At 48.7% G+C, this 23,938-nt stretch overlaps 2 protein-coding genes across 2 annotated transcripts in view; one reads left to right on the top strand and one right to left on the bottom strand.

Moving 5' to 3' along the window:
* Positions 1-23,938, top strand: part of LOC119172849 (SEC14-like protein 2) — a 92,621-nt gene that overhangs the window by 32,330 nt on the left and 36,353 nt on the right. The window lies entirely within an intron of this gene.
* On the bottom strand, positions 145-23,507 carry LOC142802638 (uncharacterized). Its single transcript, XM_075887621.1, has 2 exons — positions 22,319-23,507; positions 145-173 (listed from the first exon to the last, which is right to left on the bottom strand). The coding sequence occupies exons 1-2, from the start codon at positions 23,505-23,507 to the stop codon at positions 145-147; spliced, it is 1,218 nt and encodes a 405-aa protein (XP_075743736.1).

Genomic DNA, 23,938 nt, shown 5'->3' with positions numbered 1-23,938 from the left:
TAGTGTTAAACAAATGAAATTAAACAAGAAAAGAAAACTTTGCTGCTTTGCATCAACATCGACCCAAACATTCGGCAGCACAATGCGATGAGGGGCCTGCGATTCCTGGTTGCTGTGCCCAAACTTCGATAGGGGCGTAATGTTCTACTGGCGGGAGAGGATGGGGCAGTGGTCTGAAAACAGGAGAAAAGAATAGGAAATTGAGCCCCACAACTAACTGCAGCTAAGTGTGACACCCCAGCAGTAGCTCACGAGGGAATGGGATAAGGAGGGATTAAAAGGGATAGAGTCAGAAGTAAATATCGAGAAAAGAAAAATATTGGGACACGGTCGATGGAGTCCGAGGACGGGGCACCGCTCGGCGAGAGCAACCGGCGTCGGGAGTTCGCGGACGGTGGTCCGATCGGCGAGAGCTGCGCTGACGCCTAGGAGACCGTGGACGGCACAACACTTCATCACGGAATCCACCGAGCGAGTTCCCAATAATGTACTGGTTCCTCCTCCACTTATATTCATTGTAAAGAATTAGCTCGAAAAAGAGCCGGATCCCTCTTACGGCATGTGCCGAAGAACTCGCATCGAGCGCTTGCTCCGCGACAATGAGGAACTCGAGTAGACGGTCAATCATTCCCGTCAAAATGTTTACCGTCGTCGGGAATCATAATGGTGTAGCAAGTCATACACTTCGCACCCGTAGTAAAAAGGTGCACTGGACATGGCGCTGTGCGTGGCCGGTGAAGGAACGGGGAAACGCGGTCGCCGCTCGGGACGATCCGCGGCCAAGCGCGTCCAAACGACAACACGGAACGCGGATGTCACAAGGATCGCGTGCGCACATCGAGTGGCGCGTGTCCGAATCGCTTTTGTTTTGAAGGCAACCAGATTCACTCAGCGTGTCGACTGTTCCGTACAGCAGTGTCTCTTCGTACGTAGCACAAGAGCACTTCGTGTTGTGCTGAATGTGGTGCCGCGAGTACGGTCGCAATTGTAAGAGCGAAAGGTACACCATGGGCTTTATAAACTTAAACAGGTGTACGGCAACGACGAACTGCACAAAGAGATTTATGATGTCTTCTTTTTTTCGTTGTTGAAACTTGTTTGTACGCTTGACGTCAGTGAAATGAATGACCCCTGACCCCTGATCGTGCAGAGTGTGGCGAGATGGCGGGAGCACCTGTCACTCTCTTACAGAAACTCATATGTCGACCACGCCCTTCTTCTATATGGTTTAGTTTCCCGGTACACCCGTTTGGTGCGCAGCACGTTGTGCTGATCTATGAAAGTCGGAGCAACGGCACAAGAGTTGCCTCTGTAATTTTCCAGTAAAATACGATGGTGACGTCACCGTGACGAGGCGGGGCCGAGCGCAGTCAAGTAGCAGGGATGGGACGGGGTACGTCACGTGCGAACGCGAATAGTCTAGAGGCACGCACGCACACCTGTTACGGTAACTCGAAGAACTCACGCAACGTGAACCACGCACCCTCCGTTTAGTGTATGTTGTCCACGAACATAGCTCCGCAATGCGCCTCTATACTCGAAGAATAAATATCCCGCGCTACATCGCTTGCCTCACCTTCCTACTCCAACGTGCAGGAGGAAGTTGGAGCGTGTGAGTGGTACATCCCGATTGCCTGTTTGTTTCGTAAACAAAAACAACGTCATTTCGTGAGAGCGGCGCGAAATTATGGCGGTGAAATAAAAATTGTTGAACAGAAAATGTCACTAGAGCGTACGCTTCTACGAGAAGGCTTGTGTATAGGTTTGTCAGAAAGGAAAGTGGCAACTGCCTTCCTTCACAGCGTGTTTATGTACGCCTTCCCCACTTTCACCCAACCTAACCTCGAAAATGTAGTAGAAAAGTAAGCTCGTCCCCGAAAAAAGGAAAAACAAGGAGAAAAACATTAAGCCATCTTTGCACTAGTGGGGCCAAGCATCAAGAGTGGAGCTGAGCGGCCTGCATCGTTTCTTTATATTTTTCTGATATCTGTTCTCTTTTTAAATGCGAAGCATTTCTTAGTGAATTTCGGCGACATTGAGCGTATCTATCTATCTATCTATCTATCTATCTATCTATCTATCTATCTATCTATCTATCTATCTATCTATCTATCTGTCTGTCTGTCTGTCTATCTATCTATCTATCTATCTATCTATCTATCTATCTATCTATCTATCTATCTATCTATCTATCTATCTATCTATCTATCTATCTATCTATCTATCTATCTATCTATCTAGCTGCCTACGACTTCTAGCTCACCTGGCCGTTTCGGTAATGGTATCGATACCAAACTTGGTATGGCATAACATGACCGTATGATGAACATATTTGTCTAGTCATAACAAGAAAATCACATATATGTCATGAATGCCATGATTTACATTTCATGTTCTTGCAGCTGTTGCGGTGGTTTCGTTCACATGGCATGTTGCAAAACTGATGTGATATGACATTATTGCATGCCGAACACAAGCAACAGACCCTAACATGAAATTCATGACATGCGTGTCATGTAACAACATGACTACATGCCACGCTCATGATGCACTCGCGGCCTTTTCACTAGCGTCACATATACCAAATTTGGTATTATGGGACTTGAGTGGATATCGAAGGTATGATACTGGTGCAAACATGATAAACATGAGATGCGTGTCACGTAACAACATGCCTACGTGCTACGCTCATGGTGCGCTCGCGGCCGTTTCGCTATAGCTTCACATGTACCAAACTCGGTATTACGCGACACGAACGGAGGACATAGGTAAATGACACATCCAAACGTAATAATCATGACATGCGAGTCGTGTAACAATATGACTACATGCCTCACTCATGATGCGCTCGCGGCCGTTTCGCTAGCTTCACATATGCCAAATTTGGTATTACATGACGTCAATGAATGACAAAGGTATGTGACTGGTGCAAACATGATAATCATGAGATGCGTGTCATGTGAGAACATGACTACATGCCACAGTCAAGGCGTCAACACATTTCGACGTGATGCGGTGTGCGTGCTCTCCGGCGTTCATTTTGTCGCGTCACGCCGGCATTGCCACGCCAAGCGCCGGTCCTATCGTATACTCGCAGGCGCGCGCCGCATTGCGTTGCTTTGATGCATGCGCGTTTCAGCGCGTCCGGCGTCCCTCTGTAACGAAAAGAGGGTAACGCAGTATTTTCTGGGTAACGCATCGGTGCGAAATGCAGCATGTCGCATTTCGCGCAGGTTGCCGTCGGGCCGCGCTGACGGACGCTGGTCGCGCCTAGCATCAGACTATATAGAGTGCTCACTTTTTGCTAACGTAGCGTCGCTGTGCCCAGCGTGCGCGCGCGTCAACGCTACGTTGGAGTATATTGGGCCCTTCCTGACGCACTCGTGGCCGTTTCGCTAGCTCCACATATACCAAATTTCGTGTTACGTTATGACGTCAATGAATGACGAAAGTATATGGCTGGTTAAGCATGATAATCCTGGCACGCGTGTCATGTAAGAACATGACAACATACCACGCTCATACGTGCTCTTGACCGTTTCACTAGCTCCACATACCCAAAATTTGGTATCATGTGATGTGAATAGATGACGAAGGTAAACGACACATTCAGACATGATAATCATGACACGGAAGTCATGCATGGCATCATTTACCTCCACCTCGTAACGTTGTGCTGATTTTAAAGTGACATATCACCCTTTCTGACTCGTGCTTCGCATGTCATCGATTGCCACTGTACGTGTGATCTGCCAATTTTTTTTTTTCAATCAGTTTTTCTATCAGTCTTTCTTTATTTCCATGTTTCATTATTTCTTCCTTTCTCTTTCTTTCTTTCTTTCTTTCTTTCTTTCTTTCTTTCTTAAAACATATATTTTTTCTTTCTGTTTCTTTCTCTGTCGATGTTTGTTTATCCATTGATATATATTTTTCTTTTTTCGTTTTACACTCTGTTTCTTCTCTCTCTCTCTCTTTTGTCTGCTTCTTTCTATTTCTTTCTTTCTAATTATATCTATATTCTTGTAACTTTATTGTCTTTATGTAATTCTACTTCTCTCTTTTGTTTTTGTCTTTTTTCTCTCTCTTTTTCTGCTTACTCCTCTCCCTTGGTACTCGCTCTTTTACCCATCGGAGTTGTTGAATCCAACGCCGGCCAAACTAACGCACTCGTTCTGAGAACCAAGCAGAAGATGAAGAGGTGTACCGAAACACCGCGTGGCGGCCGAGTTATTGTTCTCAATCAGTTTTTTAAAACACGACAGCATTTTTTTACACGACCGTCTCTGTTTCTCGTCGCGAAGAAACTTGATTTTGTTTTTACATGGTAGTGGGGCTTCCCAATTATTCCTGTGGCGCATATCCGACCAAGTTCCCCCCCCCCCCCTTTTTTTCCTTTAAATCTGGTTCCCTGGATCATAGAGTTTCCTAAAATTAACTAGAGGGAACCCTGGCGCTGCGATCGTTTAGCGACCATGGGAAAGATGGGTACTACACACATTTTCTTAGTCTTCGTACTTGCGGCTTCGTTTATTGCTGTGTTTCGATTTTGCTTTGAAAGAAAGAGTCAACCCTTTTGAAGTTTGTGACCCGATTTTAAACGTAAGTCTAAATAATGGGATGGTGAAGCGCAACCGCTAAACATTTGCTACTAGAGAGTTTTAGTACTGCGGAATGGTGCTACGTGCGCATCACGCAAGCGCCTTGCGTTACGTGGCGTCGTTTGCCACTTATCGGCTTTTAGTACGCCGTAGTACCCGCGTAGATAACCAGCGTGAAACGTGTTGCGCCATCTGGTAGATTAAAATAGAAGCACGTGTTGTTGACGGCCAATGTGAGCCACTCCAAGTGTTATAGCCAGATTATGGCCATATTTTGAGCCACAGAGCCGGTCGGTGCTTGCCTTCGATGCCGCCATTTTGCAAAACGAAGTCTCGCGCTGTCGCGAACTTGTTCGAGAGCGGCGCGATCACCTCATACGTACGCACGCACGCATCTCATGCGTGCGTACGTAGCGGCTGCGTACGTAATGCGATACGTGCGCGTTGTGGTCTGCGCATGCGCACTACGCAGAACGTGGCGTCCTTACGTACGCAACGCCGCCACGTACGCAGCGTACGCAGTACTAAAACTCTCTAATATTTGTTTCGTAAGAAAACAGCTCCAAGCCACACAAACCCACGCAGAGCCAAAAGCAGGCCAGAAGTACGAATACTAGACAAATGTGTGTACTACCCATCACTCCCATGCTCGCTGAAGCGCTGTGCGTTGCAGCTCCCATAGACACTTGCGCCAGAGTTTCCTCTAGTGTATATTAGGAAACTCTGTGCCCCGGATTAGGACTGATTTGATCAGCGCTCAAACATTCCATGCGCATCGTGAAACAAGCGAAACCGGAACGTGCGGCCGCGTATAGTTAATCACGCGCTGCGATCTCTCGAAGTGCCATCCACACTTTTCAGTTCTCTATCACCTCATATGAAAAAAAAAATGTGTTAAAAACTTTGTATTTCATGCGGTTAGTTTAAAGTATTTTGAAAACAGCTGAATGATTTTGATAGACAGTGACTCATGCTGCGGCGGTCTTCTTTCCCAACTATATAGGATGGCAAAACCTGAATAAAAACTAGGGCGAGCAGAGGGGCCCTTTGAAGTAGAGTATGGCAGTTAGATTACATGTAGCTCGAAATTTCCGTAAGCTTTTCCTTCGAGCATATCACAGCGTGTTTGGGCTCCAACGCCCACGGGACGGCTTTATTTTCTCCCATAGTAGAGTACCGAGTACTCTAAATCGCAGTGGACAGTAGTGCCTACGCACTACGTTTGTGTAGCCAGGTGTTGTTTTCCTTTTAGGGACGGCTTAGTGCTCTCCCATAGTAGAGTATGCAATGCGCTAAATCATTAAGTAGTTTTTTTTTAAACGCGAGGACTTTTAAAGGGCCACTCACCATGTTTGACAATTTTGAGCTGACAAGCGCAATGCGTAGACGAGGCGTTCATGATCACGTCTGCCAAAATTTGCAACGCTACGCGCCGCGGAAATCGGTCAAATTTCAACATGGATGGATGGATGGATGGATAGATATGGCTGTACCCTTTAGATCGGGCGGTGGCTAGCGCCACCAAGCCGTAATACCTAATAAACCAAAAACTAGATTTATTTTTTTTTTCTTTAAAAAGTGAGTTTGAGGATTCGTACTTTGCAGTGAAGAGTTTATTTTCACTCGTGCCTTGACTTTAGCCACCAATCAGATAACCTTCTTCTAGTTAAATCTACCCGCTTAAAGTCTAATTTGCCCTCCCGGTCCCTAAACCACAGTGCTTTGAAAAACTCTGTGCCATCATCTTGAGCTATAGGGTAAAGCCCTTTACAGATCATTATCAAGTGTTCGGCAGTTTCTTCTTCCTCTCCACACGCAATGCATACTTTGTCTACCCCTTCGTATTTGGCCCGATATGTCTTGGTTCGCAATACTCACGTCCTGGCCTCAAACAGTAGAGAACTACCCCGAGCCTTATCATACATCCTTTCCTTGGCAATTTCCTGCTTAAAAGTTCGATACATCTATAGTGCGGACTTCTTAATCATGCCCATTCTCCACATGTCAGTCTGCGTTTCCTTCACTTTCTTCTTAACTGATAGTTCTTTTTGGTTTGGCCACCTGCTGTTTTCTAAGTATTTACCAGTCAATTTCCTGGTTCGCTTCCTCCATTTTGTATCGACATTCTTCATGTACAAGTAGCTGAAAACCTTCCTAGCTCAACGCTCCTCCACCATTTCTCTCAATCGCTTCTCAAATTTTATCTTGCTGCTAGCTTCCCTGCCCTCAAATGATGTCCATCCCATATCACCTTGTACTCCCTGATACGGTGTATTCCCGCGAGTTCCTAAAGCAAGCCCACCTATTCCACGTTGCTTAATTTCTAATCTTGCTTGAACTTCTGATCTCATGCACAAGACCGCATTGCCGAACGTCAGCCCAGGAACCATGACCTCTTTCCATATTCCTCTCACAACATCATACCTATTGTAATTCCACATCGCCCTATTTTTCATCACTGCTGCATTCCTGTTACCTTTAGTCGTCACGTATATTTCGTGTTCCCTCAGGTACTCGGTTCCATTGCTTATCCATACGCCCAGATATTTGTATTTATCTGTTATCTCTAGCGTGAACTCCTGTATTCTAAGCTCACTACCTTCGTTGTCATTCAAAATCATGACTGCTAATTTTTCCTTACTGAATATAAAATCTAACCTATCTCCCTCATTACGGCAGATGTCCATCAATCTCTGCAAATCTTCCTTGTTGTTGGCCATTAGCACTATATCATCTGCGTACATTAATGCTGGTAGTGCCTGATAAATAAGTTTTCCTTGTTTGACTAAAGAGAGGTTGAAGCCCAGTCCACTTCCCTCTAATTTCGCCTCTAATCCTTGTAGGTACATCATGAATAATAAGGGTGACAGGGGACACCCCTGCCTAAGGCCCCGTTTTACCTCTGCAGGCTTGGATACCTGTTTTTTCCACTTTATAACTACCTCGTTACCTTTATAGATATCCATTAAAAGATTAGTGACTACATGTTCCACGCCTAGTGTGTCCAGTATTCCCAACAATTTCTCTTGAACCACGCTATCGTGGGCTTCCTTGATATTCAAAAATGCTAGCCACAGGGGCCTGTGTTCCTTTTCTGCTATTTCGATGCACTGCGTCAGTGAGAACAGATTGTCTTCCAACCTCCTCTCTTTCCAAAACCCATTCTGCAGTTCCCCCAGCACCCCCTCATCCTCTATCCATGCCTGCAGTCTTTCCTTTATAATCTGCATCGCCAGCCTGTAGACCACTGATGTCACTGTTATAGGACGGTAGTTGTTTATGCCAGCTTTGTCCCCCTTTCCTTTATAGATCAGGCTCATCCTGCTAAGTTTCCATCCATCGGTAACTTCACCATTGATTATTATTTTGCTCACTGCCTCTCTCAAAGCCTGCTTAGACTTCGGACCTAATGCCTTTATCAGCATAATTGGAATGCCATCTGGGCCTGTTGATGTACTACTAGGAACCCTTTTCTCAGCCCTTTCCCACTCTTGCTGCGAAAATGGAGCCATTGCACCACTTGATTCGTCCTTGTCTATTGTGCTGCAGAAAGTACTTTGTTGAAATTTTTCTGTCACTCTTGTTCTTATATAGTCAATAGCTTCGTCCCCTTCTAGCCTGGCTGTAGTTGTAAAACTCTGCTCTAGGCTCGTCTCATTTCTTAGGGAGTTTAGATGGTTCCGAAATTTCGCAGCTGCCTTTCTATCTTTTTTATGTACTTCTGCCAGCCACTGAGCTCCCTTTCTTCTAATATTTTCATTGATCAGAAGGGATGCATCCCTTCTATAGCTTAGAAAGGTTTCGCATTTTGTTTCAACATCATTTGTCGGTTCACCCCGCTGCTTAGCATGTCTGTGTTCCCTAGAGGCTTCCTGATGTTTTGCTGTTTTGCTATGGCTCTCTTAACTTCCTCATCCCACCAACTTTTGGGTTTGTGTCTTCTTTTCCGGGGTGACTTGTCACGCGTCTTGGCAAGCTCTAGCTCAAAGAGTCTAATTAGATTCGTGTATGTCTACACTGTCTTATTATCCTCCGTGATTACTTTGTCAATTTGTTTAGTGGCTATTTCAATTTGCCTTTCTGGATAAAAATTTTCCTGTGGTTGCTCATCTTGTCTCGTTCCCACTTTCACTGCTCTTCCAAAACTTAGTTTGATACGTTTGTGATCACTACTCAGACTTCTGGAGCCACCTTCATATATGTGCATTCCCCTGAGCTTATCATACATCCTATGTGACATCAGTGCATAATCTATCGTCGACTGCAGCCTTCCTACCTCCAGTGTTATTTGCCCTTCACACTTCTCAGTACTGTTGCAAATGATCAAATCAAGCCTTTCACACATATCCATGATCGTTTTGCCTGTCGGGTTGGTATACCCATCTATATCTTCTATGTGCGCATTCATGTCTCCTAGTATAATTATCTCGCTCTCTCCTCCTAATTACCCAATGTCCTTTGATATACACTCTACCATTGCCTGGTTTTCCTCTCTGGCCTTTGCTGCCGTCCACAAGTACACCGAACCAAGGAGTGTCATTTGCCCTGCCACTTTCCCTTTTAGCCATAAAATGTTCCTTGCACTCCTGCTTGACCATTTGCTAGTCTGTACTTTTATGAATAAATGCCCCAACACCTACCCCCTTTCTGCTGCCTTCTGTTCTATTACAGCATTCCCACGTGTAATATGGATTGTTAGGAGGTTGTTCCATGTCCCTGAAATGTGTTTCTACAAAACCGTATACCATCGGCCTTTAGCTGTTCTTCTATCTCTTCCCACTTCAACCTGTTCTTACCACCCTGCATGTTAATATACCCTATATCTGAATTGGTTCGGCGCTCGTGGCCACGTCTATTTATGCCCTGGACTCTACCTATCTTAGATATTGGTGCCACTTTGGAATCGTATCTGTCCATAACACCTGTCGAAGAGTCTTTCTGGTTGTTTCCCTCGTTACTAGCTATCCTGTACCCCGAAGGGCTCGCTTGCCCCCCAAAAAAGCTACTGCGCGTCCTGCAAGTCGCCAACCCACCTCATGACCTAGCTGCCCATCGAAGTGAATTCTGTCTCGTTGAAAACCACCCCACCTATGCACCTCTCTGTTTATTTCCACCACCTCGAAGCCTTTCTCTCGACTAATCCGCCAGATCTCTTGGTTTGCGTTGACAACCGCTCTTTGCAGGTTGCTATCACGCACCGGTACCTCTGGTATCGTGCATATCACTCACTACTTGTACCTTAAGAGAAGTGGCGCACATGTCATCGACGCCTTTCGCCAGTGTGGTTGCTAGTCCTACTGTAGATGCTCAATGTACAGCAGTCCTGCTGTACAACTGCTAGTCCTGCTGTACAACTCAATGTACATGCCAATGGCTGCTAATGGGAAATGAGAGACAGGAGAATTCGGCTTTTACTTTCTTACGGCTTGTGCTTCGTATCTACTTCCCATCTTTAACCACCTCGAGTTCATTCATGGTATATACTAGTTCATTGTATTCATGGCACTGCGGCTCAACGCTCGCTAAACCTTTCTAAAACTAAGGAGGTTAGTTACACCAAGCGAGTATAACGTAGCAACCCTTTATTGTCAGATAGTGCTCATTGTACATGCCAATGGCTGTTAATGGGGATCGCAGCGTGCGCGTTAACTAAAAGCCGAATGCTCCTGTCTCTCATTCCACCTTAGCAGCCATTGGCATGTATATTGAGCACTATTTTTTATTGTTCAACAACGCACAGAAGAAATCTCTCACAGGCACCCTTGGAGGTCGAAATGTTATACTTGTTACATACTACAACGTCTACGAGGGACGAATGAGTGCCTCTGTAAGGAGCTTCGCCCCTAAAAATTGAGAACGCATGGGGTTTCAACTTCCCGCTTCTTGAGCGGAGGTACCTTCCGCAGACTGTGTTCTGCAATCGCATTTGGTACCTTTCTCACGTGGAGCAGCCGCCTTTACGCATCGTGGATCTTTGCAGTCTCCCTTGTGTTCCTTCTTTTGGTCTAGTGGCACTGAGTTGGTTTCTCGTGCGGCGTTAGGACAGCAGCGTTCCTTGGGAGGCATTGCTTTCCCTTCGGTATCAATACGCTGCTGGCTACTGGTCCTGTTCTTCCTGTTGCGCCTCGTACAAGGAGAGGAATCCCCCGCGCGAACTCTGGCATATTATTTTCTACACGCTCACATTCGGTATTTAATCCCTAATGTGCACCTTATACGGGGCCCACAATCAGTAACAACTCCTTCGCTTTATGCAACAGCTGTCGCATTTTTTCATCATATCCAGTCAACTTGCCCTGGGGTAGGTGTGTTAGACAGTTCTATCGTTGACACAACAGCCGCTTTGTTTCTACCGTTACTTCCTCCGGCACGCCGCAACCGCACTAGTCGGGTGTCTTGGAGCACGCTGATGGCATCATTTCTGCCTGGTCACCTCTGAGACTTCATGTGCTGGCGGGGGGGGGGGGGAGGGGTATTCCCCTTACCCTTGACCGCCTCGAAAGGTGAAGAATGGTCCAGTCAGCAACACGCCCGAACTGCTCCCTACGGGAAACAAATCAGCGTGTTGTAAGACAATGCGTCGTGGCTCGTGTTTTCTTGAGGGCCGTGTATGCTGGATTTCGTAGCCTCAGAGTAAACCACTTTGTTTCTTCTGGACGTTGTTCTCGAAGCCGTTTCACCTGCCTTCTCATTGTTGCTCGTGCTGAGACGTCCCCCGCTACGCCACCGATTACCAAAGAGAGGGAAGACCACTCAACCCCTTTTTATCCGGTTCCCTATTGGATACGTGTCTCAAACACTTCTCACATAGAGGGATTTGTGCTGGGGCCGGGAAGTAAGAGATGCTACGACCTGTTCCTGTTTACTGATTCATTTAATGTATTATTAACTTAAAACATCGTATACCGCGTACATCAACCACTACACAAAATTATAACACATGATTTGGACATTTACGACATTCGACACAAGGCAGGCACATAAAGGAAGTAACTGTAACAATACAAGAGTATGCATATAAAAAAACACACTACGACACAAATGATGAAGTTATCAATTATTAAAACCGCGCGATGTCTCAATATGCCGCATATTTTCCCGCAAAGCTCGTTTAAGTAAGGGAGGTGAAGTTCGTCTCACAGAATGTCCATGTAGTCGGGGCCTCGGAGTTGGCTGCTTGAATCGGGGCCGAAGGTTGGTTCTTGGCGTCGAGGTCTGATCTGTTCAATTCGTCAGCGTCTTCATCGTCTTCGTCATCGTCGCCTACGTCGTGCCTCTCAGTGATTTCCATCTTAGCTTCTCTTCCATCTTGAGCTCATCGCATCGTCTCTCTGACTCCCTGTGTATCGTCTCATAGTCCCTTTTTGTAGGACCCGACTCCACCCTACCGGGGCACCAAACCAATCGCCACTATCGACGTGGCATATTTTCTTGTCAATCGGAGTGTATCATCTTCGACGGTCGCCCCCGCGGCCCGCACCAGTAGAAAACCCTCTCCCAAACAAAGCCGAGCAAGTAACGGTGTACAAACTCAAGCCTCAGAGAGAGAGATGGGCGAGCTGTCCCAAGACACTTTAATTACGGGCGAACAATGGTCCCGATGCTTCCGGTACTTGATGAGCCGGTGTCCAGACCAAGTCTCAACGTCTCCATGCAGCTAGGTGTCTCCCGCGAAATTCTCCGTAGCCGCCGCTTCATCGTCATTCAATGCCGCGGAGGGCCATCCGCGCAGAACGCAGTAATGAGCCCTGGAGCCACGGAGGCTGACGGAAAGTCATACTGGACCCGGCACAGGCACTGCGGCAGCGTCGCATTCCCCGAACCAACAAAAGGTGCTTTGCTGCTCCCCCATGCCACAAATCTGAAGGGTGCGCGCGGATTACCTCCACCGTACACTGTCACACTGTCTGTAGACGACAAAGCGCCACCCGGTCTTCGTGTTTGCGCGGGGGGGGGGGGGCGAGAACAGTAGAAATAATCCTTCCGGTACTCCACTCCGGAATGTCCATTCGTTACACCGAAGGTTTTCTTTTCCTTTTTTAGATGCGGAGCATCTTATACTCGCGCCTTGTAGTGCGCCGTCCGCACCGCTTCTCGAACATTCGACAGCTGACGCGCGCGCATGCGCCGTCGCGCCGTCGCCCACTCTTCCACCATCTGTGCATCCCTTCCTCCTCTACACACCGCGCGCGCTTCACTCCTCCACCATCTGTGCACCCTTCCTCCTCTACACACCGCGTTCGACATCTACAATTCTCCTGATTCTCCAGTGGACGCGCATGTGGCGTCGCGCTTCGAGAACATTCAACAGCTGACAGTGCATGCGCCGTCGTGCTGTATATATACTCAAGGTCGGCGCTCGCTCGCTCAGTTGCCGCTCGTCGGTTGGTTTGTACGGCGCGTCGACGTCCAAGGTCGCGGTGAAATGAATTCCAACGAATCCACAAACACAATGATCGACGTCCCTTCGACCAGCGCCGCCCTTTCGCATACGTGTGTACGTGTTCACTCATTTAACACCCCCTCCTACAACCACGTTAACCAATTTAGCCATCGACCCAAGTAAGTCGCAATTCAACACCCCATTTCACAACCACGTTAACCAATTTAGCCATCGACCCAAGTAAGTCGCACTTTAACACCCCGTTAACCAATTATATGGTCCGCATCCTCCTCAGTGTTCCCCCGAGGGAAGCTGCGAGCAATTTATTTTTATGCGTGGGTTTGAGAAACGAGCGTACACATCTTGAAAGGAGCGGGGTTCAGTCCGTGTTTGCGGGGACGTCACAGCGCCTTCTGTATTTGGCGTAACCGCTGTGAGGCTGTTGCAGCAAGTCGTCGCAGTCGTGCTCTCTTCCCGATTTTGGAGTGACTATCTGTTTTGTCGTAGTAACTCTTCTTTCTGGGTGAGGAGGAATTCCTTCGACACTGGTCCTGCCCTTTTATGTTCGTCTGCGAGAGACGTGTAAAGCTTGTTTTCAGGCCGGCCCGTTCTTGGTAGGTTGATGCTTGTTTATTACTCGCACAAATATCTTGTCAATACTATGTAAATACCGAACATATAAATCTTTATATTTCATTTGTGTGTTCTTCGTTTATCATGTATTCCACATATGTAAACATATCATATTGTAACGATTCTTGTGTATCTGTGTATGTTGTGTTCTGTGTACATGTGTAAACATATCTTTTTGTAACAATTTTTGGTCTGTGGATGTTTTGTTCCGTCGCGATGTGTTGTCGGATTGCAACTGATGTTCACTGTTCGTGAGAATAAATTTCTCTAAACACGAACATTTCCAGCTTTTGGACTATGCGGCCTCATTAAGTGTCAGGCCCACGGGACGGCTTGATGCTCTTCCATAGAGTATACCAAGTACTCTAAATCGTTGACAACTTTCTCTACAAAGGCGACCTCATCAAGTGCGAGGCATACGGTACGGCGTTATGCTCCCCACTCTAAATTGTTAAAATTTTTTTTTGTAAACACCAGGTGCTCTTCATAGTCGGCTTTTGGACAGCTCATTGCTCAGCCGTAGTAGAGTACACCGTACTCTATATTGTCGAAGTTCGAACATGTCTTGGGAACGGAAAAACATTTCGAAACGGCTCACTTCTCTCCCATGGTAGGGTATATGTACAACTTACTGCCCTTCCATGAAAGGGTATATAGACAAGAGAGGTTTTTGAGGGAAAACTGCTTGAATGGAAATTATGTTTGCAATGCGAAGCTTGACTGCCGTCATCTTTGTCCAGGCACGGTAAGACGTTGGCACGCAGTGAAGAAGAGAGACAGGAATATATTGAATGCGAAGCAAGTTTTTGCGTGCTGCAAGCACTTTATATCCACTATCCCTCAAGAAGAAGGTATATAACGGCTGTATCTTGCCGGTACTTAGCCGCGGAGCAAAAACCTGGAGACTTAGAAAGAGGGTTCCGCTTAAATTGAGAATGACGCAGCGAGCAATGGAAAGAAAAATGGTAGGTGTAACCTTAAGACACAAGAAGGTAGCAGAGTGGATTAGGGAAAAACTGGGGTTAAGGACATCACAGTTGAAATCAAGAAGAGGATATGGACATGGGCCGGGCATGTAGCGCATAGACAGGATAACCGCTGGTCAATAATAGTAACTAACATGATTCCCAGAGAAGGCAAGCGGGTTAGGGGGATACATAAGGTTAGGTGGGCAGATGAGATTAAGAAGTTTGCTGGTATATATTGGCAGCAGCAAGCACAGGACCGAGTTAACTGGCGGAACATGGGAGAGGCCTTTGTCCTGCAGTAGACGTAGTCAGGATGATGATGATGATGATGATGATGATGATGATGATGATGATGATGATGATGATGATGATGATGATGATGGTGGTGGTGGTGGTAATATCCGCCCGCGTCTAGGTGCTCTCCTGATCACCTCCTTAACTTGGGTTACCAAAATTAGTATGGGAGGGTAAGATGGTCCGACGACTATGACACGCTGGTCATAACATGAATAATGTAGAAATGCCGTCGCGTACGTCGTCAAGCCTTTTCCGCCAGACGTGTGGCACATACCCGTGGGTGGGTATATGCCACAGATTATTGACAGTTTGTCTACCCAGGGTGATGAGAACCGACATGGGCAGTTTTAACGCGTGAGTGTTAAGAAAGTTGACATCGGTAGCGTTGACCCGACGAATGCAAAAAATAAACGACAGGGTGCCATCAGAAATCGAAGCCGAGCATTGTGCGTGGCAGTCAAGCATTCTACCTCAGAGCTACGCCAGATCTCGCAACTGTTATTCGGATAGACCAATATAATGTTCGTGAAACGTCAACTGTGGTTCCAGTGCTGGGTATCCAAATTTATGAACATTACACACGTACTCCGAGGATAAAGCTGTCGCTTCGGGTTAACCTTAATTGTAGTTAGGTGCCATCCGCTGAAGTTGATTTAAGTAGCTGTGTCCAGGGCTACCAACCTCGCGAGCACCAGCGCTTCATGTCAGCTTGCCGCTTCTGGTATTGCTAATATCCATGTCACTGTTGGCATTGTTACGCTACTGTAAACAACTGTTATAGAAAGCATATGCGGCTGTTTAACGTATGTCCCTGCGTGCATTTGTACATATCCTTGAGCGCCGCTTCGTAACATTTCACTCAATAAAAAGATTACAACAGAGTCGGCTTCCTTCCGCATACTTCGCACAACATCGATTCCCAAGGTACGTGTGATCTGCCGAATATAAAGAAACGTGACGCATTTCCCGTCGCCTCTAGCGATTGACCGGAATCCCTTGAGACATGGCAGGATATAGGGCGTGACTGATGATGTTTTGCTGTACGTTGGTGTCTTGGCTGTGGAGCAGGGCCTCCCAGGTTTGTAGAGTGTGCGAACCATACATAACAGCTCTTGCTTCGAGCACCGCAAAAACTGAGCATTGGTAATTTCCTGGTACTGGTACTGCTCTATATCACTGCTAAGCGCATCTTCTGTGTCACCTGCATCATTAGTAAGCATCACCGACCCCACTCAATTTAAGAATGCACTAATATAGTCAGAATCGTGAACTGTACTAATCGGCGTAAGTGTTATTGACTGTTTAGTGGATTCTTTGTGGTTCTAGTTCAGTTGTCTTTTAATAAAATGTACTCCTTGTATGTAAAGTTTCATCATTATATTTATTTTAATGTTAAATGTGTTTACATATTCCTGTAGTTATTATGTTGTTCATCTGTATTTCCGCCCCTCCCCTCTATAAAGTACAAATGTACCCCAAGGTTTTAACAAATAAATAAATAAACTAGTTTTCTTAAGTAGCCACAAAGCCTGGGAAAACTTTAGTAGAGATCAATCTACTTGTACTCATTCCGGTTCATTATCTTCGCCAGAAGGAATATCTTTTACCCAATATTTCGACCTACATTCACGTTTGCAAAACAAAGGTACTTAATGTCAGATTGCGCGCCGCGCGAGAGGGCCGATGTTTTGAAGTAAACTCCAGAAAAATGCTGGTTTCACTCCTCCTGGCCTTGTGAAAGCGTCCACTCTGCAGTTTTTTTCTTAACATCTTTGGTACATATGTAGCACACTGAATCACTCACCCGTTATCTAAACACAAAGTTAACGCGTATTTGCTAGCACAAACCTTCGAGGTATGAATGGCTCGTGGGTCTTCCGTATAGGACGCGGAACACACTACTCTGAATCGTCAATGTCAACACAGTGTACTCCCTCTTTTCGACAATTCAGGAATAGCTATTCCACAACAGAGCTATGGCTGTTGGATACGTTTAGTGTTCTATATAAATCTGCATAACTTTTTCTAAACACCGTATATAATTAAACCTGCACCTGCAAATGATGGATTTGTTTCACATGCTTCGATTTCAATGCAAATTTCGTTTGGCTTACCTTTTCTTTTGTCTTCCACAAGACAATTGAGAAACCTATGCCTTGGAGCAAGGTACCTATCTTGGTACCTCTAGGCGTTTTCAGTTGTTTTGGTTCAGTAAAGCCGACGTGACGTAACGCGGTGCACTACTATAAGGCATTTCTCCGCCACTATGGATCAGTGGCTTATGTGCTATGCTGCTGACCCGCAGGTGACGGGTTCGATTCCGGCCAAAGCGGTCGCATTTCAGGGGAGACAGAACGGTAGAGGCCCGTGTACTTTGCGACGTCAGGGCAAGTTAAAGAACACCAGATGACCAAAATTACCGGAACGCCCCACTACGGCGTCTCTTATAATCTTATCGGGGTTTTGGAACTTAAAGACACCACACATTAATAATACTACAAGGAACATCGCGCTTGCGTCATCGACAAGAAACATCGCGCTTACAAGGGTTGTGAAACGTTTTCTGAAATTTTTCAACTACGCGTGTATCTAGAATCCTCGCCGTCAGTTCAATAATAAACATGGACTTGTTTCGTCACCCGGGCTCCTTTAATAGCTGTGAAAACACAATTTTGATACCCCGCTCACGTCAGTGAAATTCGCAATCAAACTGGAATCGTTCCTTTTTTTTTCTCGACAAGTGATGCCATCGATCAAAATGCCGTGCCATAATTCTAATGTCTACGGCAAGCGGCTAATTTGAGCATGTGAGCTTGGCCTCCGAGATGAGCCGGCGGCGCTACCGGCTAACCTCAGAGGCCACGTTGTGAGCCGCGTAGTGGCTGCTGTCGCGGCAGGATGCCGTTACGTGCTTGTGCGTGATTGCACTGAAAGTAAGCCGCGTGTTCGAAAAAAGAATAACAGAAAAGGCCCAAGGTCATAACGCTCTGACGAGTGGTCGTCGCTTCTTAACCCCTTTTCGTCACCCTCTGTGAGGCCCTTGAGCATGCTCGTTGGTAAGCCGTAACCACACGCACGCGTTACAACGCGTCTAAGCGTAGTGCATAGACGCGGTGCCCTCTCCCTGTTGAGAGAGAGTGCGTGCAGCTTGGTGTTGACACGCACTCTCTCCCTCTGGAGGGTGGACGACGTGGCACCGCGTCTACACTCGACGCGCCGACGCGTCGGCTGCTGCTGAAAAACATTTATTTACATATGTTATTTACAGGGAGGGTGGGAACGGTCCTTAAGGGGCCGCCCCGTACAAACACTAGGTGGGCTCCCTCTTACGGGAGCCCATTGGCGTTGGCCGCGGCCCGGGCACGCTCGACCGGGGCCCGTTGGGCCGTCAGGTCAGAGCAGCCGAGCAGGGCTGCCTCCCAGTCCTCCCGCGAAGGGTTGGGTAGTGGGGTAACGTTTGGGTTTTTTTGGCATGCCCACACCATGTGGAAAATGTCAGAGGAATTTTCCTCACAATGCGGGCACTTCCCCGTGCATGCGGGGTCAAAGTGTTTTATGATTGCCGGGCACAATAGAGTTTTAGTGTAAAGGCGAAGGAGGATTCGCTCCTCCGCCTTCGTGAGGCCCTTACAGGGTTTTGGATAGACGTTATGGCCGGATTGATAAAATTGTGTGATCTCCTTAAAGGTGTAGGCAGGATTGGGTTCGAGTTCCGGATCGGTAGGGGACGAGGATGGTGCCCGGAGAGTGAGCGCGCGGGCAGCGGCATCGGCCGTCTCATTACCATCGAGGCCCGTGTGAGCCGGAGCCCATATGATCGTTCGGTGCGCGGGGGCACCTAGGTAGCTGCTGTTCTGCAATTTTTTATAAGCACGGTACGGAATGTATCCCTGTTCAATATTGCGACAGGCACCCCTTGAGTCGGTGATGATGACCCTCGAGTCCTGATCTGCGGCGGCTAGTGCGATGGCGATCTCCTCCGCGTGCGTAATGTTATGTGCACGGAATGTGAGTCCGTTTACAACGGTGTTTTGGTGGACGACCGCAGCCGTATACCAACCACCGTGGTGCGGGCCGGAGGCGTCCACGTAGAATACCCCGAATTTGTGGCCGTAGTGTCGAGCCAAGGCTTCCGCCCGCGCGAGGCGTCGGCCAGTGTAGTCGTCTCGGGTCATGTTAGCCGGAAGAGGGCGCACGTGCAAGGAGTATCGCCAAACTTCTGGAATCCGTACGCGCTCTTCCGTGTGTATTGAGTGATTGATGTGTAGCCGGGCAAGGAGGCGGCGACCCGACGGTGTTTTAGAGTGTCTAGTATATTGGTTTGTCAAGTGCGCCTCTCTCAGCTCCTTGAAGGTGTTCACCATTCCCAAGCCCAAAAGGCGCTGGTTAGAGGTGCTGACAGGAAGGTCGAGGGCACGCTTGTAGATTTTGCGGAGAATGACTTCGAGTGCATTCTCGTCGGATTTGCGTAGGTGGAGGTATGGAGCCGAGTACAGGACTCGGCTGGTTACGAATGCATGCGCCAGCCGCAAGGCATCTTTGCATCGTAACCCCCCGCGCTTGTTGGAAACCCGGCGGACCATCCGGCCCACCTGGTCCCCCACCTTACGCAATTTGGCCAATGTTGTGTCTGCTCTGCAATTTTTGTGTATAAAAAGCCCCAGTACTCTAATCTCATCGCGTTCGGGTATTGGTCCACTGTGAAGGGAGAGGTCGATCTTTGCGGTGCACTTTGGTGAGGGGCGTATGTGCACGAATTCCGATTTGGACGGGGAGCACTGAAGGCCGCAGCGACGGGCATAGTCATCCACGATGTCCGCCGCTTGCTGCAGGCTTGCCTCCATGTCTCCTGCCGAGCCGTGTGACGCCCATATGGTGATGTCGTCGGCGTACAGCGCATGCTGTATGCCTTCGACTTTCGCCAGCTGAGCGGGGAGTCTCATCATTGCCACATTGAATAGGAGGGGCGAGAGGACCGCTCCCTGCGGAGTCCCTCTCGTGCCTAATCGGTAAGGGCCGTGTTCAATGTCCTGAATCCGAATGTATGATTGTCGGTCAGTGAGGAATTGTTTAATATAGTTGAAAGTGTTTTGGCCGCAATCCACCTGTGAGAGATGTGTTAGAATAATTTCGTGGGTCACGTTATCAAAGGCCCCCTTCAGATCCAAAACGAGCACAACTTTGTCATTCAGGGGATACTCGACTGGATTGAGGATCTCATGGTCGAGCTGAAGCAAGACATCTTGCGCGGACCGGTGTGGGCGGAACCCGAACATGGTGTCTGCAAATGCATTTTTGCTCTCCAGGAACGCGGACAACCTGTCGCGCACCATCGTCTCCATTAATTTTCCCACACAAGAAGTAAGGGAGATGGGGCGGAGGTTGTCCGCGTTAATTGCTTTGCCCGCTTTGGGTATGAAGGTGACCAGGGCGGTCTTCCACTCAATTGGTAGGCTTGTTTTCCCGATCCAAATGGAATTGATGTAGGCAAGGAGCATGGTGTAGGCCGAGTCAGGAAGATTGGCAAGTAATTTCACGGTAATTTTATTCCTTCCCGGCGCCGTTCCTCGCCTCATTTTTGCTAGGGCTGCCTTCAGGTCGTGTAACTGTAACAGTTCATCCAGCTCCGCGTTCTCGGTACCTGCATACGAGTACGCCGGCTCTTGGGAGTCCTGCTGAGTGCATAGATATTGGTCTCGGAGTTTACATGCCAATTTGGCTGTGTCTCCGTCGAAGCTGTGAAATGCTCGTTGCAGATGCTTTTGTGTCTCTGTTCGAGTTTGGGTCGGATCAATCAAGGCGCGGAAGAGGCGCCAGGTACTCCGGCTGGACATTTGTCGAGCGGCCGTGTTGCAGCGGTCCACCCAGTTAGAGTCAGCGAGCTGGGCCGCGTACTCTGCTGCTCGCTGGGTGAGCTCAGCGATGCGAATTTTGAGCTTTCGGTTGTGTTTTTGCCGGCGCCATCGGCGGACGAGGCTGCGCCGGGCCTCCCAGAGGTGAAGGAGATGGTTATCCACCGCCGGAGTCGCCTCGGAGAGTTTAATTTGCGTTTCTGTGGAGCGTAATGAGGAAACCAGTTGCTGGGACCAAGCATGGTATCCTTGCTCTTCAATGGGTGTCGAATTGGCGTATATTTGCCGAAACTTCGTGTAATCGGGTAATTTCGCCTCTCTGTAGGGTCTTGCCAAAGGGTATGTGCGAATGGTGGTGTTGAGTATGCAGTGGTCGCTGCCGAGGGTCTCTTCAGTGTTGACCCAATCCGCATACTGAATGTTTTTTGTGAGGGTAAGGTCCGGACATGTGTCCCGGGTCACGGAGTTACCCACGCGAGTTGGATATGCAGGGTCGGTGTGAAGAGTTAGGCCCAGCGTGGACATAAGTTCCGCCAATTTACGTCCACGTTTCTCTTCACGTGCATACCCCCAGAGTGTGCTGGGGGCATTAAATTCACCCACAATCACCAGAGGGTTCCTGCCCGCAGCCTTTAAAGCGCGGCTAAAAAGGTCTGCGAATGTAATGTTGCTTAGTTTCGGTGAGCAATAAATGTTTAGCACGTGCAGTGGCGGATCCTGTTTACGCAGCGGAAGGAGTGTCACCATCACGTACGAGAAAGCTGGCTTAAGATCGAGATCAACTAGGTTGGCCGTATAATTTTTGTGCACGCAGATGCAAGATAAAGGGTCCTGCTGAAACGTAGTATAGTTTGTGAGTGTGGCAGCACTCCCTGGCTCCTGGAGGGCTACCACAGCAGGAAGGTTTTGAAATGCTGCGAGGAAAAGCCGGAGGTTGGCGTGCTTAGTGTGAGCCTTAAAGCCCCGACAATTCCACTGGGTGGTTTGGATGGGAGTGGCCGTATTAGATCGTGGGGACTTCCGAATTCTAAGGGTGCCCGCCATGGTCAGTGGAGTTAACGAGCGATTGCAGTGGCGGTGCTCCCGAGCCAGCACTCGCGGGGAGGGGGGTGTCCTCAATTCCGGAGGCGGAGCAGCTGTCATCATCCTCAAATTCGATCTGTCGTCGAAGCGTTTTAAGGTACCGGCCGGACACGTCCTTAATTGGGCCGGCTCGTTTGGTGAAACGCGCAACTTGTTGGGCTTTCAGGGTAGGGATGGTTTCTGTCATTTTAGCAATGGCGGCATTTACAGCCGCTGAGATTTGGGTTTCGAGGACAGTTATACGGCTGTCCATACGGACCTCAAGGGTGTTCACACGAGCCTCGAGTGCGGCAACCGCGTCTGCCGCCCCCGCCCCGGTCTCACTCTCCATTACCTCTACTGCGGGGGGAGGAGGAGGGGAGACTAGTTGGGTCTGTTTGGCCTCGGCTTCCGCTAGTCTTTTTTGTAACGCTTCGATTTCTGCCTGAAGTTTGGCAATAATATTTTGGTCGGCGTTACGCGATGAAGAGGGGATGATAGGGGGGGATGAGGAGGCAGCTGTACCCGTACCACCCACCTGCTTTCCGTTTTTGACGGCGTTGGCCCATGGCCCGGCTTCGCCGCATGGTTGCGCCGTCGGCTGCTTTTCGGTTCCTCCAGTAGGGGAAGCGGGCTTGTCTGTCTTGGCGACTTTCCGGCGTGGTGGCTCACTGGGAGTCTGATCTTTGCGTCGTTTCTTGGACGCCCTTTTGGACTTTCCGCCCTGTTGTGCGGCCACCTTGGAATTACGGTACTTGGCCGTACATGCTCGAGAGTTTGTGGCGTGTGCTCCACCGCACACAGAACATACGGGTACACATTCATGAGGGGCCCGCACCCCCTCCTCCACAAGCGGAACCTGCTGTCCACACAGGCCACACGTATCCGGTCGTGGGTTGGGACAAGTGTCCATCCGATGGCCGACGACACCGCACTTGCCGCAGGCCGGGATCGTCCGGTAGTAGGGTTTGACGGGGATCAGCATTGCGTCGTAGTGAACAAAGCGTGGCTTCTCCTTGCCGGCGAAGGTTACACGCGCCTTGTTCGATGTGCCAATTTTACGCACCTCGACGATGGTGCCTGACCTCCAGCGTACGCTCTCTCGGAGCGTCTCCGTCGTATCTGTGTTGCGGACTACGATAACTCCGTGGCAGACATTGCTACCATCTTGTCGCAGGTACCCGTTGAGCAGAACCTGCCTGTGCTCGATGTTTACCGCGAAGTCCCCGATCATTTTGTCCGCCGTGTCAGGGTCCGGGGTGTAAATCATGATCAAATTTTGCTCTCTCGATGGAATAACTGTCAGCGTCTCAGCTCGCTTGGGCCCGAGGTATGCCTTAAACGCAGTCCCGTACCAGTTCTCTGAGAAAGCATCATGCAATGAGATGCACTCTCGTGGCTTTACGACTATTACATAGTCGTCCGGACTCGGTTTCGGAAACGGGCGAGGCTTCCATTTGGTGAGAAACTTGCCCTTGCGTACGACAGCGCGCGAAGCGGGAGGCTGCGTCTTGTCAGCTGGCGTGCCGGATGCCGAAGCAGCGGCGGACGCCGCCTTCTTGGCGTTGGCTTGCGAGCGGCGTTCCACCGCGTCGTTGAGAGCTTGGCTCCGAAACCTCGGTGAAGAAGCAGAGTTTGGCGTTTCGGAAATCGTAATCGTTTCCCACGTCATGGCATGCGGGTCGTATCCACGCTGCATGAGAGTAGCGTCCATGTTGCCTCGGAAAGCCGGTCCCACGCCGCCGGGCGTTGGCGTCGCCGTTTGGCCTAACGGCGTCGCCAACGTGGTCGGGTGATGATCGGCCGTAAAGTTGTCAAAAACGGGCCCACCTGGATGACACTGGTATCCACGTGTTGCCTGTGAGTTGCCGAAACGATTGATGTTGGTCTTGACGGGGTACTGTGAAGTTGCCCGTGGTTCCAGCTGAAAATCAGCGGAGCCGAAGCGCAGCACGTCCTACATCATCGCGCGCTTGCAGCGCCCCCGACGCGTCGGAACGCGTACGTGGGGCTAGGGCTTCAGAGAGTCGAGAGAAAGCGCTTGAGATGCGCGGCAGTTGTGTGCGTGCGCTATCCACGCATCGACTAATGAGAGTTGGGTATGAGGTTTAGCAACCATGTTCTTTTTTTTCTTTCATGACCGAC

The sequence above is a fragment of the Rhipicephalus microplus genome, chromosome 3 (assembly GCF_043290135.1).
Source record: "Rhipicephalus microplus isolate Deutch F79 chromosome 3, USDA_Rmic, whole genome shotgun sequence".
NCBI classification, from domain to species: domain Eukaryota; kingdom Metazoa; phylum Arthropoda; class Arachnida; order Ixodida; family Ixodidae; genus Rhipicephalus; species Rhipicephalus microplus.
The sequence above is the reverse complement of the archived record's forward strand: the minus strand, read 5'-3'. Positions and strand labels throughout refer to the sequence as shown.